This window comes from Larus michahellis, chromosome 16, assembly GCF_964199755.1.
Source record: "Larus michahellis chromosome 16, bLarMic1.1, whole genome shotgun sequence".
NCBI lineage: Eukaryota > Metazoa > Chordata > Aves > Charadriiformes > Laridae > Larus > Larus michahellis.
Genome location: NC_133911.1, coordinates 7,788,276 through 7,808,779, shown reverse-complemented (window position 1 = coordinate 7,808,779; position 20,504 = coordinate 7,788,276). Strand labels below are relative to the sequence as shown.

The 20,504-nt window shown below is 40.6% G+C and overlaps 1 protein-coding gene across 2 annotated transcripts; it reads right to left on the bottom strand.

Annotated features, from left to right (window-relative positions):
- Positions 1-1,420: 1,420 nt before the first annotated feature.
- Positions 1,421-20,225, bottom strand: GABRD (gamma-aminobutyric acid type A receptor subunit delta). 2 transcript variants are annotated; one of them, XM_074609650.1, is made up of 9 exons: positions 18,988-20,225; positions 9,434-9,546; positions 8,796-8,863; positions 7,696-7,916; positions 6,798-6,880; positions 4,944-5,081; positions 3,866-4,018; positions 3,070-3,281; positions 1,421-2,356 (listed from the first exon to the last, which is right to left on the bottom strand). In XM_074609650.1, the coding sequence occupies exons 1-9, from the start codon at positions 19,083-19,085 to the stop codon at positions 2,057-2,059; spliced, it is 1,386 nt and encodes a 461-aa protein (XP_074465751.1). In that variant the 5' UTR covers positions 19,086-20,225; the 3' UTR covers positions 1,421-2,056. The 2 variants fall into 2 exon arrangements, with proteins under 2 accessions (XP_074465751.1, XP_074465750.1); XM_074609649.1 differs by having other exon boundaries at positions 3,866-4,021; positions 18,988-19,935.
- Positions 20,226-20,504: the final 279 nt, after the last annotated feature.

Sequence of the window (20,504 nt, the reverse complement as noted above, 5' to 3'; positions counted from 1 at the left end):
CTCTCCTGAAGGGTTTTTCTTCTGTAAAACTCAAAGATATAGGAAAGAAATCAGTATCATTATATCAATTTTGCAGATGATGCAGTGAAATGACTTAATTAAGATATCCAAACAAGTCAGCGGCAAGATCTTGGAGCAGAATCCAGGTTTCTCAGTCCAGGGCTAGACTGGTAAGAACTTTGTGGAACAATTATAGCTTGATGCCAGTTTATGCTTTCCAGCACGCTGTTGGTAGATAGTTTTTCCATTAAACAGAAACTAAAGATTGAGGTGAACCTAAGCATGGCTTTGGGGTGTGTTTTCTATTATAGTTCAGTTCAAGATCATTCTCTTACTTCAGTGATACTGAACAAATATTATTTTAAGTTATAAATCTGTGTTAAAAGGCTCTTTCAGTGCTTCTCATATGAAATCAAACCATATGTCACAGATAAGTAAGGCAGGAGGAATGTGCATGCACTCCACTGTGATCAAAAGCTTGTTTCATCCTTATTGCAATTGCAACTATTAATCTTTGGCCACTACGTTCAAGATCCCCATCTTCAAAGCCCAGCGCAACTCTTGTCTTATCTACATCTTCTGGCTGATTTAATCTCACACCTCCCCATGTTCCCTTCCATCATAGTTTTCAGCCACTTGCTTTGCTTCCTTCTTTCCCCCCCCCTCTCATTTCATATTTTCTTTTGTGTCAGTCTCTATATTTGAAATAACCTCTCACTTTCAAGGCAACAAAATCCTCCAAAAAAATTTCCATTTTGAAGTGTCTTATGCTAACAATATTTCTCTTGTTTTAATTCATATCCCAATGTATTTGCTGTGGAGTTTTTTAGAGATTAATTATGAAACTTGTGTTTGTTGTGATTACAGTGTTCATTTGATGAGTTCACCAGAATTATTTACAGAACAAAGTGTTATTTTGCATGAGTCGGGTGCGAGGATCTAGTCCTGAATTAAAGAGTGTGTATAAGTACCCACAAATTTCATTGTCAAATAATGGAAGTTATTTGAAGTTATTAAAGACGCCTAACATATTAGGTTAGCCTCTGAATAAAAGATGGCAAAAATATCCAAAGCAACTGAGTAACTTAAAGCCATTTATGACATTTTTTTACTTCACTCAGCTATTTAGGGACAGATGCAAATGGGATATTTTCAGACGCGCACATGGTAGACTCTCACTGAAAATTAACAGAACAAATTCTAAAGTGCTTCCTGAAAATGGAGCCTGAGTTCTTTCATTATCAAGCACCTTTAAAATTTTTCCCAATCCAACATAGAAAGCCTGAGCTTTCCCTGTGTTTCTAAATCACTTTTGTTTATTTTTGGGCCTATTAAACTAATGAATGTTTTCTGTGTTCAAGTGTTTAACCTTTCATTAGCTTAGATCTGAAATGTAATACAGTCATTATTAACAATTCAGTAGAATTTTATGTAGTATATTTTATTTCATGCTGTGACTAAGAGCATTGAAATGTTTTCAATACTTTATCCAAGACAAATAATAATTTAAGAAAAAGCCCCCACTCCCCTCTCTTCCCTTTTACTTTGTTCATGAGATTTTTGTGATTAAAAACTCCAACTTTACCACTACTGTTAAACTTAGACCATCCCACAGAAGGCCAGATGCAGAAAATCACTTGTGTGCAAGTGAGGAATTAGCTCTTCCGTTACAAAAAAGGAAATTGTCTGAGTGTGAAAAGCCAAATCTTCATTACTGATCAACCCTTAAAGTGGAGGAAAACCATGGTAATTTAAGATTTAAACTTTTGCAGCAAATATGTACATATGAAAAATTGTCTCATGGTAATACAGGAAATAAGGTGCTGGGATTGTTTGGCAGAGTACAATTATTACTGCACCAAATCAGACTGGTAATAAATTGCTGCTTTTAGTAGGGATCGCAGGACTTTCTTGACTTTAGAAATGTCTCAAGCTCATTGGAAAATGCTTTCAGAAGAGATGGTTCAATACAGTTTCAGCAAGGGCTTTTTAGTTTGTAGGTATTGGTCAATTTGTAGCTCTTCACATGAATTTTCTTTCTTTTTTTTTTTTTTTTTTACATTGTGTATGCAACCCAGTATATAACATTGACTGCTGCAAAGGCTGCTGGGAACACAGCTCTGGCATATATATCAATGGTATCAGCGTCAATGGGCTTAAAGAGGGACTTCAGACCGCTCTTTTTGTCCAGTTTCATTATTTGCTGCCGTTTTGTCTCTCCAGTTTCTATTTCTATTGTGCCATATGATCCAGGCAGGCTTCTGGGAATTCGGTGCTGCCTATTGGAAATGGCCAGTTCCTGGTTCACACCAGCTATGGAAAGGGAAAACAGAACAATGGCATTCTTCACGTTTACCTGCAAAGGAAAGAGGAGAACCTATAATAGCAGTTTATAGGGCAAAAGTAGTGTACTTCATCCAAGCTAGCCATGATACTGACATGGTGACATTCCTATGGGAGTCATAAGCGCTGAATGGCATTTATCACTTGCTTTGGTAGAGGACTGCTGAAAGACTGTGCTACCACGTCTGAATTCTGGTTATAATTTTACACGCTTTGAATTAAAAAGGCACCATTGAGGCAGCATGCTTAGGTCCTCCTGACTGAAAAAAATTGACTGATTTAAAAGAGACAGTTATCCCATTCTGTGGGCAAAGCCAATAGGCAGTTCTCAGACTCTTATCAAAGCTGAGACAATGAGAAGGTGGGACAGAAAATTATTATGGATAAGTTGTATCCGCTACAAATATCAAAGGGTCTAGATATATTCTCAACATGTAAGACGTACAAATCTGGCTCAGGACACACTTTGCCCCTCTTCTTACTCATTATCTCTTATTCTCCATTTCCTATCTTAAATACAGCAACAAACCACGTAAGAATATGTTGTCTTTAGTGCTAACCATGCTGCAAGGGCATATTAGCAGTTTCATTTGGTTGCTTGTCCTATTAACCTGAGAAAAGAATTAACCAGGACATTTTTATTATGTTTTTCAAAAGGGGTAGAAGAAGGTCGTAATGCATGGTGATTGCTTTTGCAAAGTTATTCACAGCATTACGCTTACTGACCTCTGCACTCTGCCTTCTCGCCTTTATCTTGTTCTTTTGCTTTTTCATGTAGTCAGCATTGAAATGTGCAAATGCATATTCTACCAGTGCAGCGAAGACAAACACATAGCAAATCCAGAAGTAAACATCAAGCGCTTTGATGGCAGATGCTCGTGGTAGCGAAGACCGGGCACTGACCATCAGTGTAGTCATAGTAAGAACAGTAGTTATACCTGCAGAGTAGTGTGAGAAAATTTACTTAAATATCATAGTATACGCTATAGTAAGTGTATTTACTAATCTGAAGCTGAGGAATACTGTCATAGTAGAAGCCCCTTGATAGCGTGGTTTCTGATTTTCAAAACAGGGGAGCTTGTAATGTTTGACTAAGGAAGCTTTGAACATGTTGTCTTTGGGTTCGTTCTAGATCAGGACAAACAAAACCGGAAGACTTAACCCTCAAAAAGTTTTGCATCTGGACTTGCAACCCTTACTAAGGAAAACAGATCCACCAGATCTAGGAATATTTTTTTGTCACTGTCCCAGTACCTTCAAATCAATTTTTTCATGTATCTGCCTCACATTCACTGTTGCTTTTAACCATCTTTAGATTGTTATTTTCTGTTCTTTACTGAGGTAGCTGCTCTGATAGCACGGCAAATTAAAACATGAGGGAAATCTTTTAAAGGGCCCTCTCTTCTGCAAATGTAACCATAGCATTCATAAATGCACCTTTATAGAAAATGAGGATTATTAGGGAGCATAATTACAACTTAGCATATCCTTCCCTTTTAGTTCCCCAAACTATCTGTTTTACCTAACGACACTCTGGCAGGCACAGCTGACTGACTGATCCAGAAGGATACCCATGACATGGCCACTAATAAGATGGAAGGAACATAAGACTGAATGATGTAAACTCCTCGATTTCGCCGAAGGTGGAAGTGGAGACTGAGCCTGGGAAACTGACCTGCTGGAAAAAAGAGCAGACAAAGAAAGATTCTGACTGTGTGAATTACAGTTAAACTGATATTCAAAATAGCATTTCCTATAATGATACAGATCTACATTCTTAAACATCTTTAGGACAAGGATCACAAAAAGCTTTTTTGAATGTTTTTCAATTAGTCTTCATAAACCCTGCACAAGGCACTGCAGTTCTCATCAGCAGTTAGCTAAGAATAGGTCAAATGATTTGTCTCAGGTCATATCAATGCCAGATCTGAAAATAAAATCATGAGTCTTCTCGAATAACAGTATTGCTTCAAAATGTGTACTGTCTTATCATCTGCTGTAGAAAGTCCTCCAGATACTAAATTTAGATTTTTTAAAAGGCCAAGTTAATTTCAAACTCAAAAAAAGAGCTTAGAGGAGATGTGCAGCATAAATGAGAATCTGAATACATGAAAGAGGATGAAAAATCAGCAGGAAAGAAATGACTCCAATCTTCTACAAACATTGCAGTAAACCCAGTGATACGCATACACACCACTGACTTCTACTGGATAGAATTAGAATATTCTGACTGTACGTCATAAGCCTTATAACATCAGGGCTAATGGAAATTTTTCTTTATCTGAAGTTGCAAATTAGGTCAAGAAAATGTGAGCTATACCTCAGGTGTTTTTTATCAAGTGCTGTCTGGCTTGTGTCCGTGGAGTATTTTGTCAAACATACAGAACTAGAGGACATAATATGCTACACTGGCTACCTCAAGGCTCAGCAAAAGTTGGCATTTTTTTCCAAGTCTACGCTAAAGAAAACTCTTATCAGAAACCTGACAGGTTCTTAAATTAGTTACTTAAGAAGAGGGATTTTCTGTTATAGATATAGGAGGTTTCCCTGTGCAGGGAACAGTCAGATACTGTCCCTGAATTGAAGACAGATCCTGTTACCAGATTTGAAGTTCATCATTTCTGTTGTGAACTGGTAATTGGTAATTGTGAATTGAGCAAGTTGCAGCTTATCCAGCCCATGGATCTCCTCCTGATTTTCTGACCAGTGGTAGACGATGTCCTCTGAAGAGTAGCCATCTGCCAAAAGAAAGCTGAATAAATACAAAGTTTGAGGAAGAAATTAAGCACTTAGACGACTCGTAGTGGAAGTACTCTAATTCCTCTGCTATGTGGATTTTCATTGGTCCCATTGCAAACATGCTGTGATTCTGTCTGGATAATTCACTGTCCTGGCAACATCTATGTTGCCACTGTCACATTGGGCTAGCTTTCCTACAGGGGGAATAATCCAAGTTGATTCACACTGACTAGCAATATGTGGTATGGCACAATGCGCTTCAGGTTCATGAGAAATATTCAGATTATCTCCCAAAAAGCTCATTTGCATACTCATTTAAAGTAGAGTAACTGTTATTGTAGCACTCAAACTAGCCTGCTGCTCCTGCACTGTGCTTGGATCTCAGTCACAGAAATTTCTGTTTGTAAAAGAAAATAACTACTAAATCTAATCTATTTATGCTTGTCCTACTGAAGACAGATCATAGTGTACTGAAAGCCTATCTCAAGTTCACACAATGATTTTATGAGATAGGTACTCTGTATCAGTCAGGCAGTGTCAGGGAAACAGATTTCCTTGGTCAGGGATTCCCCCAGTGCCCTCAAATCCATGGGAAATGGATCTTTGCTAGTTTTGCCAGTGATGGACAACTTGCTGTCAACCATTAATTTGTTTAAAGAGGCTTTATTTCTACACGTTTTTTTCACTGAAATCAAAACCCTCCAATTCAATGAAAAAAATTCACCCACCCCCAAAACCCCCTGCAGAACTTGCTGGGAGAGAGAACTGTTTGCTGGTTCGCTGGCTGCTGCCTCTGCATTTGGTGATTACATAAGTAAAACTGTAGATTGCTGTTTTTGACAGGATAAAATGTTATCATGGTTAATTGCCTAGAAAACAAAGTCGGGGTAAAAAAGAAAAAGAGAAACTTGCATCAATAGGCCACTGAATCTGCTCAGAAACTGCTATTCACAAATCTCTGGAACCCTCAGGACTTGTAGAGTCCTTGATATAAAACTCACAAAAAGCCAAATCCATTGCCATTGATTGGGTGGCCCCTGTTTGTTTCAATGGTGCATTTAATTCAAAAGTATTAATGCTCATGGGAATTACATGCTGATAAAATACAGATTGGACAAGATAGAAATTCATTCTTCACCCTCCTTTGTGAGTACAAATGAATTTAAGCCAATCCATGCCGCATTGTGACTGTTTTCTGTGTAACAGATACAGGGATGCCTAGGCAAGCTAAACGGCTATGTATGGCTTAGTCACAATGGCATTCATTAAAAGCAGGGAATTCTTTCTTTTTCCCGTTTTCTCATAAAGAAAAAATAGCACATCAAATTTTGCCTGTGGGCTTCTCTACTTATTCTCACTGGATTTGATGCAAACCTCAGTAATGCTAGTGACTGTCACAACTGCATTAGGTTTTACATGAAGCACAAAGTTACAGACATTTGTCAGTAGAACTGTAGGTTGTTCATCTTCACTAAATTAAATCTGTAGTTTTTAACTGGATCAGAGCTGAACTGGTATTGAACAGTCCATAGTCTAACGACCAACACAGAGAATGAAGGGATTCATGTTTGTACCCTTTATTTCTACATGCTAAGGCACCCTTTACATCATTGACTGAAGCAGAATCATTCCAGCAAACTCCACCAAGCAAAGTATCATATGTGCAGGCTTTAAAAACAATACAGATTATACAAAATGCTGTACTCAGCCCTTACAGCTCTCCAAATCCAACATGCATTCTTGCTCATCCATTGGATACTTGGAAAGGTCCATGTCACAGGCCACTGTTGAGGTAATCCTGTTCCAAGCAACGTGAACACCAGTTAGCTGCATTCAGATAGAGCCTTTTCCTCAGAACTCAAAGACTAAATGGAAAACTTTGAAACCTTAATACTAATACAGGAAACTATTTTCAAAGTCCTTATGGATATTGTCTTTACTACGTCTGTGGGAAACCCAAAGGTGGGGGGAAACTGAAGAAAAGTCAAGTCTAATGTCAGAGGATGATTCAGCTATTTCTGATGATAAAAAGTACTTTTCTGAGTCAAATCTGCTCCCTTCTGCTGTCCCCAAGATCACTATCTATACCTTAAGGGTGACTTCAGACTCAAAATTTCAAAGGTGAACACTCATTCATTTTTAGAACATTACACAATTAACTTTAGAAATAGTTACTGAGTTCTAGCAAGAACGCTCTTCCAAGTGAGGAAATAGTACTTTTTCTGTTTGAAAGATAGGGAAGCTGAGCCTAAATCAGGCTCATAGTTCTCTTGGAAAACAGCGAGAGGGTGGAGAACAGAATCTTTGCTCTGTAATCAGCATCTCCTTGCCCGATGACCAAATAGTTATGAGATACTTATCTCCCATTAAGGACATTCTGAAAATGATCAGTGATTACTCAGTAGAAAATGTGTTAGTTTTGCCAAAGATACCTTCCTGGCAGTGTAATCCTTGTAAAGCAAAGGGATCTCTGATAGTAGTCACCAGTACTTTCTTCCATTTTAAATTAATAATTATTGTAGGAAATCCTCCTAGGAAAGCTGAGTGATTACTTTATAGTCTCTTCAAAAAGTTAATACATGATAGAGTACACTTGCACTCTTTTTCACTCACCTGATGCTGTACAAAATGACTCCATCTGGCTGGAGCCTGATAAGTTTGTTTTCCACAGTCACGTCATGGAACCAGGCAGACTTGGCATTTACTATGAAAGTATCTGGCAACCAGAGCTTGTCCACAAACCGGCTGTCTAAGCCCAAAGTTTCGTTGGTGTGGTTGTAAGACAGACGGTCATCTCGCCAGCTCTGGTGCAAAAATACCGTCATGGTATATTCCTATGACAAGAGAAATCCCAATTAAAAAGTGATGCTAAACTAACACATGGTCAAAAATCATTGTATTAGCCTAGAAATGTATTGTTTCCTGTGCAAATAAGTATTTTTATACTCAGTCAACCATAGAGCTGCCCCAGCATTTTAATTTCTGTCATACGCTTCTACCATGGATAAGCTTGGGCTTATAAAAAAGTGATTTGATGTCAGTGTGATATATAACAAGTTACAAGAGTTTCATATGTCTTAATGAAGAAAATCAGTAAGAAAATCAGAAATCTACACAAGTACAACTTTTGTTTTTGAAGGTTTTTAAAGCAAAACTAAAAAATCAGGTGTTGTGCAACTGTAATGAAGGGAAAGAATGTAGGGAAAGTCAAAGTTTTGGTTTTAAAATTAAATCTATTGTGTTTCAGAAACAGAGTTAATTCATGCCTATGCTTGTTCATGTGACTTGTAAGTTGCTATACTCCACTGCTTTACTGAAAGGTATGCACACAAAAAGGAGGAGCATCTCACAATTGTTCCTTTAGCTTCTTTTGGGAAGTATCTGTGGTGAAAAGGATTTTGAACAGAAGTTGGAGTTAATGCTTAAAATTAGGCTTTCTGTTAGTAAGTGCTGCACAGATCCAACCTTGCTAACTGTAGTAAGAAATCTCAGTGACTTATACATGGCTAGATTCTTGTAATTGCCAATGGCTGCCAGAAGAGACTCTGTCTGTGTCTTAAAATACAATGTTTGTTCTTTGCGCTACCTTCTTGTGGTAATTTCTCCACTCCAAACATGTTGGGGATCAACTGTGTCTATTTAGTTAGTTTTCTACACTTTCTGTCATTGCAGTACATAAGTTCACAACTTGGTGCGTGTAGCTGATAACGTACCATGTTCACTTCCGAGATGTGATCAATGCTGGCTACTTCAATTGCGAGAGCAACATTAACAGGAGGACCTGAGAAAAAATGTTTGAATGGGGTGATTTACATCATCATAGTACCTATAAAAATATAGATGACCCAAGACTGTTAATTCTTTCATACAGAGTGAATTCATAAAAGTGTTTTCCATGATGAAGTACACTTTCCAAGGAAAATCTACCTTAGCGGAAGAGATTTAAGTCTTTTACAGGTTGCGTCCTCAATTTCCAACAGAACATCTCAATTCAGTGACAAAGGGCATGAAATTCAATCACAACTACTGGAAATTATGGAATCCCTTCTGGAAACCACCTCATCTAGTTTCAGACAGCATGGCTTCAAGCAAGTGCAGAAATTATTGTCACTTAATGTAATCCAAAATTCCTTCAACTTAGAAATCAGTGATTTAAGAACTGTATCAGCAAGAAGACTGTGTTGCTAATTATGTTGTGCAGTCTGTCTTTTTTCAAGATCAAACAAATTGTTGATTGTTATTATTTCCAGTATCCAAGTAACAGACAACCACAACCTTTAATCATGTTCATAAACATTAGAGGGTAGAAGGATTGTAAGAAACAAAAGAGACATTACTCTCAAAGTCTCACCTCCAATCCCAGGCCTGAAATTACGTGCATACCCTTTCATTAAATCATCCAGGTTGGGTAACCAGGATATTTCGATGTTGGAACCTATGTAATCTCCGATGTCATTCATAGCTCTAGGTAAAGAAAATAAATATCTTTTAGAACTTGGCCATGTTTACAAGCAGAAAAATAACAGAAAATGGAAGACATTGACTTCTTTTACCCAGAGACCATGCAGTATAATCAGTTATACTGGTAATTTAGTGAAAAAATACTGCATATAGATAGGAAAACCATTTCAGATATTTCTGTTTAAATCAAAACATTTCAGGCAAGACTATGGCCTCTTTCTGAAATACAAGCACATACTTTTTAAAGGTTTTTTCTTTTAAAAAACAAAACAGGAAAAAACAGATTTAGAAATGCAAAGAAAGCATGAGGAAAACCAAGATACTTTGCATACTGCATAAAATGCATCTGTAGATGCTGAAATGCAGCTATCTGGGTAGCAGGACACAGCAGCTGTGACAGCTCCTAGTGCCACTGTGGAACAGCTGAGATCAAGAAAGCTGGTATATTGCCAAATGTGATGGGAAAACAGTAAAAATTACACAGCTGGAATTTGGATTTAACATCTTCGATACTGTGAAAAGTACCGTTGGGCCTCAGAAATATGAAAAACAATCCTAATAGGTGGTGTACAAACACCTGAAAACTGCAAAGATATGGTCAAAAAGGAGATCTCACTTAAAAAGTGAACAGCTGAAAGCATGGAAGCACCGAAGGAGGCATCCCCATGGCCCTGACCCTGCACGGAGCTGCCCGTGAGCCAGACTCAAACCTCGGCAGGAGCGGGCTGTGGCACTGGAACTCGGGAGGTGCTGACCATGGCACCCAAAAGCCCTGTTAGTTCTCCCTGGTTCTGAGCCAAAGAGGTATCTGTCTACGGTCCAAGCAACTCAGGAGCCTCCAGAAACCTCAAGAGGGACCCATGGTTCTGCAGTGCGAGGAGCTGCCCTTAGTGGTGAGTCTGAAGGATTGAACTGTTGTCCCAGGACCTGAGGTGTTCTCCATGATCCTAGAAACGCAGGGACAAGAGCCCTGACTATGGCCCTGGATTTGGGGCCATTCCTGTCCATGGTCTTGAGCAGTGAGCAAGGTATCCATAGCACTGCAATGTCTCTGTCCCGCCGCACCTTCCCAAAGGCGCCCCAGAGTTTTGGGCATACAGGGATGGTTCCATCATGCCGGGAGGGCCCCAGGTCACATGCTTGTGCTGGTTTGCACTTGCCAGCACCAAGCAGTATGGGTGTTTGGCTATCTGTCCTCAGGTCAGGAGCGTGGGATGCCATAATGCACGCAGCCTTTTGTAGTCACTCCTGGGGCCTGAGCGAGCCACCCAACAGGCAGCAGGCTTTGTTTGGGAGGCAATATGTTGCTGTCAGATTTGTGCAGCATGCCACAGTCCCCCTCCCAGAAATAAGCCTCCATCTCTCAGGTCCTAGGCATATGCTTCCTTCCGATCCAGTGATGCTCCTTGAAGACTTTCTCACAGCTTCTTGTTGCCATTTTCCAGCATCTGGCAGATGCCAGCCTCTCAACCCTCCTGGTACAAGCAGTTATGTTGATATTCCATAATCTCTTATAAACAAAGCAAGCTTATATTGTCTTCCTTAACTGTTTAAACTGAGCTGGCAGACTTCATTTGAAGCAGATCTGTGCCTGCTCACACAATTTCTCTTGCCAGCGCTGTGATTGACATGACAGGAATGGATAAATGAAGGACTGTGACAACATCTACCACAACTATTTGCAAAGAGAAAATTTGCCAGTGGTTTGAGAGGGCCAGTATCTGAATGCAAAGACCATATCAAAACTGAGCACTGTTTAGCACCTTCCACTTCCACTGAGTCCATCAATAAATATGACATTTGAGAGATATATGTCACTAGTGACAGGAGAGAAACTCGTTAAACATTGGTGAAAGGCTGCAGAATAATATACCATAAACATACTCTGCCTTGGTACTTACGTAACTTTCTTAGAGTGTTCATGCGACATTGACCCACATAAAGCACATGCTTTTTCTCTCCAGAATATGCCAGTCTGGGCATTCAGCTCAGCACATGCAGTATACCGCTAGCACAGTAGCAGAGTATCCGACAATAACCAACTCTTCTTCTCACAGGGGACTGAAAGAAAAATCTTTGATTGCCCTGGTGACAAAATTCTTGCCCCACACGTATGGAGTTAATTATATAAGGAAGGAGTTCTGGGATTACAATGTATAAATCTAAGTTCTGAGCAGCACGGACACCGAAAACTTACATTAACAGAATTGTTAAAGCTTAAGTGACCTTATAGCTTAGGGACGCTGTCCAAAGTGAAACTTCATTATTTCACGGCAAAATGTTAAAATTGGCGATATATATTAAATTGCATTTATAATGTTTCTTTGCCATGAGCGCACTGCTATATGTTCATCTCAACTGACTATCTCAGATATTTCTCAGGTTCCGATATCGCCTCTGACTAAGGATCTTGGAAGACTCAGAGCCATATTTTCAGCTACATAAATTGGAATAACATAATTAATTTAGACAAGGGCTTTGAAGATTTATAACAGATGTTGACAGAACCTTCTTTATTGGGTCTCATCAACTATATAAACACTTCTTCCTATCAGACTGCTGTTTCCTATGTGCTGCTCTTTCAATCATCCAACTGTCAGTTTTTACTTAAATGAAATTATAGTTTCATAATACTTGGCAAGATCCAAATGCTAAGGGCTTGCTTTCTCCTGCAATACCATCAAACATTGCCGTTCAGAAATTCTTTCATTTATTTTATTTTACACTGATGACTATTTCTGGAAATACTAAGGCTATCAGTTGATACAGAAAACAAATAATTTTTTTAAATTAAGGCCTTGGCAGATTAGAGAATATGAGACTATGTTGAAAGTATTTTCTTCAAAAATGTACTTATTTGTAACTTGTAAGTCTCGTCCATAGACGCGTAATGGTATTCCTAATCAGTAAAATATCTGAGCTCCTTTTATAGATAAAGAATGATACTTTACATCTTTTCATAATTAAATAACTAGAATATGCTTGATTGAATGTATCTGCCCAAAATCTCTTCGCCTTTTCAGTAGAAGATGGTGCTTTGCAACTCCTGTTGCTAAAACTGCAGCCGAGTTCTGTAAAGTGGTTTGAAAACAATACTCAAGTCCAAAGGTGACTACGCTGAAGAGACCTATCTTGCATGCCTGGTCTGTGAGGGTGGGAGGATCTGGCTTTTGCTTCCTACAAATGCAATCGTACAGAAGTGCTAAGTACAAGTCGTTATAAAATTAGAATACCATGCATATTTATGAGTACTCGACCTGAGAAAAACAACAAAACCAAATTCTGCTGCTCCCCTTCACAATAGGTATGTGTGCATCAAGAACTCATCCCCAGATAACTGTCTTACAGTCAGTCACTTGCTGTAAAGAAGTGATGTCACTATAAGAACAGCCAGGAGCCTCATCTTTTTTGAAAACGCATTTACAGCATGCAGCAGTTATCCTGTGTCAGTATTCTAATTTAATGGCATTAAGGAGAGCCATAGAGCTAAAAGGAAGTTAAAATGATGAGAGCTGGGTTAAAAACTGTGGGCTGTAGCTTGCCATGTGTCTTAAGCCGATTACAATCTAGAGGGAGTTTTACTTAAATATCCATGACACAATTAAAAAGAATCTTGTTTCTATTATTAATAAAGCCTTAGGGTCAGATCATCAGTGTAACAAATGTGTTGAAGTTAGTGGAGCTATATACACTTAATACCAGTGGGGGTTATTAAAGTATTACAGCTGAAATAATTTTATGGCTAGATTTACTTTGTTGATGTTTATACTCCTGGTTCATTTTTAATTTCTTTGAAATGGGCAACAAAATTACTCAGTTCCTGCCATCCTCACACACTAGCATAGGGCTCACAGAATGGCTCCTAGATACTTGAATAGAATACGTGAATCAGAATAACCTACAGTTTCATTTACAAACAGTTACCATTCTTTTAGCAAAAGCTTTTGCTAATATTTGGCTTTCTTTCATGCAGATGATGAAGGGGCTAGAGGAAAATCTGAGAGAGCTGGGACTATTTAGCCTGGAGCAGAGAAGGCTCAGGGGGTTGTTATCAATGCACGTAAATACATGAAGGGAGGGTGTGAAGAAAGCAGAGCCAGGTTCTTTGCAGCGGTGCCCGGTGACAGGCCCAGAGGCAATGGCACACACTGAAACACGGGAGGTTCTGCTTGAACATCAGGAAACGCTTTTTCACTGGGAGGGTGACTGAGCGCTGGGGCAGGTTGCTGGGAGAGGTTGTGGTCTCCTTCCTTGGCGACATCTAAATGCCGCCTGAACATGGTCCTGGGCAACTGGCTCTGGGTGGCCCTGCTCGAGCAGGGGGGGACCAGGCGACCTCCTGAGGTCCCTTCCAACCTCAGCCATTCTGTGATTCTGTGAACCTCTATTGTACCTTTAAACTACCCAGTGATAAATTTAAGCAGACATATTCTTCAAATTACACTTTGTCAGACTGACACGGAGGCTGATGGAGCAAGGGAAATAGTACAGATGCAATGTAGCAGGGGCTGCATGCTTGGGTGTCTGATTTGGCCTGGTGTAAATGAGTCTCCAAGTTCTGCTTGTGTCAGTCTAATATGCGCTCTTTAGGTCTAAAGTCATCCCAGGTGCTCCAGCATAGTAGAAATCTCCCATTCTCCTCTTTTTTGTCCCTCAAGACAAACTCAAGAATATTATTCTACCTGTAATACTTTCATTTCTTTTTTATCTGGTGAAGACAAAAGTGTAAATATTAGCGGATAGTATAGCAGTCCTTGGTCAAAAAGGATGACTTTGGAAAGCAGACCTTTATTTTCATGGCAGTTTGTGATCACTCCTTTGAGCCATTCCTCTAGACTTCTGCACATCAGATCGAGTTCTTTAAAGTTACATGAAGGATGGTGGGAGAATTGCATTCATCCTTGATAAGCAGTTGGGATTATATATGGCCTAAAATATTATGCATTTATTCTACCTGAAAAAGGAAGACCAGCATAGAAAAGACACATTGGAAGGGATTAACTTTTCACAGTGTAAGCAGTACAGATTAAAAGAAAGGAAACTACTATTAGTTGATTCAGCAACTTCATTTCCTGACATAAGCTGCTCTAAAGCTTGTTTTAGTAAGAAAAGGACTTTGTAAAATTAAGCTATTGGTTTGTAAAATTCAAGAGGCATAACAGCTCACCAAAAAGCTTATCTTTACTTTGCACCAGTCCAGAGTGGGGTGAGTAGCTGACTGAACGGCAACGTAGTCATGTGTACTAATACCACTCTGGAAAGTCATTCCCAAATCTAAAGCTGAAGAAGATGGTTTTTCATCCACACTCTGCCTCTGTACACATCTCATTTCAAGCAGAAATTCTGGAGAATATATTTGCATCTGTACATATCTGGAGTTTAAGCATTGTGAGAACTTCAACAGAGCTCGTTTAGCAGTAGAAAACAGATTACTGATGGTTCAACTATGAAAATAATAGTTAGTTCTCTTGCACACTAGATACAGGGGAGAGGAAATTGCCATTGATAAACTTGGCAAAACTATGAAGTTCTTCTTTGCCTAACAAAACTGTCCTTGAGATAGATTAGGGAAAGCAACTCAAAGCAATGAATCTCAAATGACAAAGAAATGCATCTCTTTCAGAGCTAAATACTATCGGTTCTGGAATTGAAAGTACATATATCCCTAAATCTTTTCTATGCGAGCTGACATCTCTCTCCCAGCTGCTGCAGGACCATCGCATTCTGCTAATGTGGGGTAATCTGGAGGGGAAGCATCAATCAACTTGGACAGCTCACCTTTAAAGGGCTTGTTGGGCAAGTGAGGTATTAGCCTGTCTTCACTATCTTCCAGAACACTGCTTGGAAACGGTTGCTAGAAATTTATCACTATTACTAGAAAAAATCTGGTAAATATTTAAATTACCGCAAGGAAAGAGGCAATCTATATGTTGTGTGTGAATGAGTGCAGTACAGCAGATGAAGAAGAGATAACATAATATTATTTTTGCAGAGCAGTGCCAAAAGCTCTAGCAGTGGTGCCAAAAGCTCAGCAGCATCTTTAAGTCAGTGGCCAATGAGATACTGATTTTAGGTCACACTTGTAGGGAGAGTGCACTAACCTTTTGACAAACACGTATAGCAGTAAGATGTGGAAAATCTCTTCTTGCATCTCCTGTTTCTTCTTTAAATCTGCTAACCTGATTCTTTTGGGGACTGTGGCATAGTTGTTATATCAATCTTTTAACCTGGTAGATGGAAATAGCGGTTTGACTGGTACTGAGGACTGGGAATGGAGTACATTTCATTTTCTTTGAGATAATCTTTTGGGGGCAAATGTCCCAGATGTCATTGCCACTCAAGAAAAGTTTTTTCTTGGGAAAAAGACAAGGAATATCCTGCAAGGTCAGTGAACAATCTGGCCTCTGTCAAACTCCAGGATTATCCAGAGCGGTTATGTGTATCCTTCCCATCTGCCATTCCTGACTCTAAGTGAAGCTGGCTGTAAATATGTTTTGTATTTTGAAATGTAATTGAAAAAGCATTAGGCTTAATTCATGGCAACCTTTTGAACACAAAAGCCCTTATTTCCACTCTGTGAGTTTTAAGCTACAGAAAATGGACCTCTCTTCGCATATATTCACGTGTTAAAGCTGCTGTGTTTCCACAAATAGAAGTAAAAGGCTGAGGGAGACTCACAACAGAAGGACAATTCTATGCAAATGTATAAAAGTCATTTAACATAGTAGAATCTTAAATATAAAAGATACACCTATTTTTAAATAGAGAATTAAAATCTCTGTCAATAAAGAATTACAAAGTACAGACATACACCCCAAAACTTCTATCTATAGTACTCTTTCCTGTGCAAATGAAGAAATATTTCGCTTAGTGTATTTCAGCAGATAAGCTCAGTCACTGTGACACATTTATTATTGCAGCATCCACAGCATATGAAAGTGATAAAATAATGGAAGCTACAGTCTTTGCCCCAAAGAGCTGTCAATCATATAAATGCCAAATTTCTTGACACTAATCACTGCCTCAAGCAGACCAAAAAACACTGCTTTGTAAAAATATTTACCTGAAAACAGCACTGGCATTAGTAGGACGTGCTGACTTTGGTTGAATTTGGCTCATTCCCTTCAGTTAATAGCACACATGACAGAGAAACTGCTTCAAATACAGCCCTCTACACCAGCCTGAAAGGATATTCAAAAACGCTATGAGGAAGCAGGCTATGTGTATTCCCCACTTCCCTCCTCTGCCAAGCCTTAACATTATTTTAATAGGCATTTTGCCTTTGGGAAGTCTTATGTCACACCACTGAGTTCAGAACTTGCTGAAATGTTCTTCCTTTTTTGAATATGCTTTTGCTTACACCTGTCCATAGAACTCACAAGCAGAGAACTTCGTGGGTTTGGATGGCCTCTGTCGTCATAACCGTGAATGACGTTACATTTAGAAAACAAAATCTGAGCAATAAAATGTAGCTATTGGCAGTTTTGCCCATTATTATAAAAGCACAGCATTAACAAAATATTGCTCTTCATAAAAGCATCTCTTACCAAAAATATGTGTAATATCATATTCCAGAACTCCAAGGAAGAAGAATGAGGAAGTTAACGTGCTTTTTTGGCCCTTAAAAGGGAATTTTTTTTATAGGTCATCTATGTGTGAGTAGTTTTACCGATGCAAGCATAAAATTTTAGTTTAGTTCTTTTTAACTCATCAGAAGTACACAATAAGCAAGGTTACTCACTTTTTACAAGATTAAACAATGTTCTGCATTAGCCATGCTAAATCCCAATTCTTCAGAAAACTGTTGTACTAAACAGAGCAGTTTTCTTTGGCCATTGAATATCTTGCACTTTGGCATATTTGGAAAACTAATACAAACTGAGCAGTTGGAATTTCACAAGCTAGAATTTGCCTTCCCTTACTCTCTGCCACAAGTATTTATATTTCTAACAAACAACTCATCACTATTGTGTAACTGGAGGAAGAAAGTCAAGTAACTAGGCAATTAATCCAAATATAAAATAATTTATCTGACAAATTAGAGGTTGCACATACCCTAGCAGTTGCTGTGCCAAAAACAGACCTTGAAGACAGAGGCTGAGAAGGCTGACTCTTCCTTAAAATTCTTTTTTTAAATTCTTTTATACTCAAACACCACTTTTCAACCAAAATACTTAACGCTGGCCCAAGTGCAGATAGAGAAACAGGATCACTGAAATTATGGGCAAGATCTTGATGCCCTTAGGTCATAAGCAGTGTTTTCTTTGCCTTCACTGTAATACAGGATTGCTTCAGAGCGTGAGGGTGTCAGGGTCTGACCCTGGGTAACAGATTCAAGGTCACAGGAGAAATGATTATGTCAGTCCTGAATAGGAGCAGTTGACTTGACACTTCCTCTAATGCAACATCCTTTCCCTTCCCAGTGAAAAAATCAGATCTCACTAATTAATTCCAAAAACTGTAACAGCAATGTTATGTCTTACTACAATTATCCCTTTGCTTCTTATACTCCTCTGAAGCTATTAATAATGTCTATAAGTAGAAGTAGGAAGACCCCTCTAATACCACAGCCATCTCTTCTATGGATGATGTAGGCATGTTTTTACATGCAGCAAGTTCTATTTTACTCCCCCTTATATTTTCATTGCATAATCATGGCAAGCTTTCTCCACACACAGCCTCCAGATCTGTAGAGAATATATAGAGAACATAGCTGGTTGCCTAGCTAACACCTTCAGAATAAATGTGACGGAGAATTGCAAACATATATCTTTACAATTTATTATTTTAAGAAATGGTTGGCGTTCTTCAGACGTTTTTTCTAAGATCTCTGGCAGTCTCTTCTTCTTATCTCAAGTTCAGGAGACTTAATGAACCCATTAGAAAGGAATGTCTGTATTTTGGGTTTTTTAATTGTGCCCATGGAGGCCCTAAGCAAAGATGCTCAGTTAGTACCCCACTGGTTGTGCTGGGTTTTATGGAAGAGTTTCATGTTCAAGCAGGCCCCCTACAGAGCTGTTGAAGGGGATGAGGCTGCGCTGGGATGTGCAGTGCCATTACAAGAAGTGATTGCCCCCAATTTAGAGTAGGTGCCCTCGGGAAAAGGCTTCCACAGGCATCCTGTTAAAAACACACCCCTTGATTAATCCAAGGAACTGCTGCTCTACTGGCAGAAGTCCATCCTCTGCTAGAAAAAGAAGAAAGAAAGAAAAAAAGATGGGGCACACTGGGGAAACTCTTCAGCCAAGACCCCTTTTTCCACTGCACACCCATTCGAGCGGTTGTAGCCCCTCCGTGGGGAGCATCCTGGGGCGAAGGTGGGAGTGGGAGCTATGGGCAGGGGCCAGAGGAACAGCTCCAGCCAGACGTGGCATTTCCCACCCCAGCCACATCGGAAGAATGGCTAAGGCCGGTCTAAAAAAAAACAATAAGGTGTTTTCTTACCTGATACACCTGTGCTGTTGGGTGCACAGTAGAACCAAGGCAGGAAAAACCCAGGTAAGAAATTCCATTTTACTCCCATTTACTGGCAATACACCCATTTAGTGGCAAACAAAACCCAGGTTCCCTGGCTCTCTTGGCAGCTCCAAAGCTCCGGTAGCGTTGCCATCCTTTCTTGCTGTGACAAGTTGAGGCTTAGTTTAAAGCGACGTCTTGTTGCTCAGCAGCAGCGGCCCCCCCAGTCTCCCCGGTGCCCGGGAGCCATGCGGGCAGGCAGGGACGGGGCTCGGGGAGCCTCCTCGGCGGGGGTCGCCGGGCTGCGCTCCCCCCGGCTCACTCCCGCTCTGCCGAACCTTCTGCGCCGCTCCGGGAGCGCCCGGCTCGTCCTCCGTCCACTCTGCCCGCCCGCAAGGCTGGTTGCCGAAAATAACCTCCAAAAGGAGAGATTAATCCCACCGAGCGCAGGGGGGAGCAAAGTAAAAGTGCCGCGGAGCTCCTAGACATGTCCTGTGCGCGGGGGGGAGGAGGGAGGCGCAGCCCGAGCGCAGGGCAAAGGCGATTTAGCCATGGAGCGCGGGCGGAGCGCAGCCGGAGGAGGAGCAGGTTTGCCCGGCACCGACGAGGGGCTGCGAAGTGGAGGGACCGGGCGTCGCTGTGCGCCGGGAGCCCGCTGCCGCCTCCCCCCGCCCCCGGCCCGCCCTCCCTCCGCGAATCCCGGCTGCACAGCTCCGGGCCAGCGCAGCTGCAGCCCGGCTTCCAGCCGCTTCCCGAGGGAAGAGGGAGCACAGACCGGGGGGGGGACTCCGGCGAGTGGCAGCTGCCACCTCTCCGCTTTCTAAAAGCTGTCCCAGACTGGCGGTGCAGAACCCAAAGAGGCAACCCGAGGTTTTCCAAACTTCTGCCTTGCCGCTCTCAGGTTCCTAAAGGGGCTGCTCTAAAGCGAAACGCTTCAGGTCACTTCAGCGAGCACGGAGCTGTGAAACTGCATTTGCAACGCTCCATCCCACGGTGGCTCGGGGGCTGACATCGTTAGCTCTCGGTAACGTCGTGTCCCTTTCGCCTTTGGTGCCTGGCAAACTCTGGGGACCTCTGCTTGCTCCGAAGGATGGGGACCGACGGCCGGAGGGGCGCAGGGAACCCGGCCAGAAGGCTGCTCGGGAGTTTGCTCTCACCCCGACTTGCAGGTCAAACTCGATTTTTCTCCTCCATGTTCACTCTTTTCTTCTCTCCTCTTCCGCCTCCTCTGCTTTTCGGTGCTGTTCAGTCTAGAATGACAATCTTAAAACCAACCCGCAAAGGAAACACTGTAAAGAAGACATTTTAAAGAAATTGTATTGTAAAGCAAAAATGAATGTGCAGATCCCTTGTTCAAATGAAAGGATGCATGGGGTATGGGGTAAAGTGGGGTAAAGTGTTTGATTTATCTTTTTGTATGCTTAATTTTGTATTAGTATTTATTTAACACCAGTATTTCAAATGGCAACTGAGGGATGGCAGGTGAGGGGAGTAACAGCCTTGTG

Coding starts and splice junctions, on each gene's coding strand:
- GABRD (XM_074609649.1), bottom strand. CDS start 19,085: ATGGGTGTATTGCCAGTAAATGGGAGTAAAATGGAATTTCTTACCTGG. Junction 8,864..9,433: donor TTTCAGGCCTGGGATTGGAG/GTGAGACTTTGA, acceptor ATTTTTTCTCAG/GTCCTCCTGTTAATGTTGCT. Junction 7,917..8,795: donor ACATCTCGGAAGTGAACATG/GTACGTTATCAG, acceptor CTCTTGTCATAG/GAATATACCATGACGGTATT.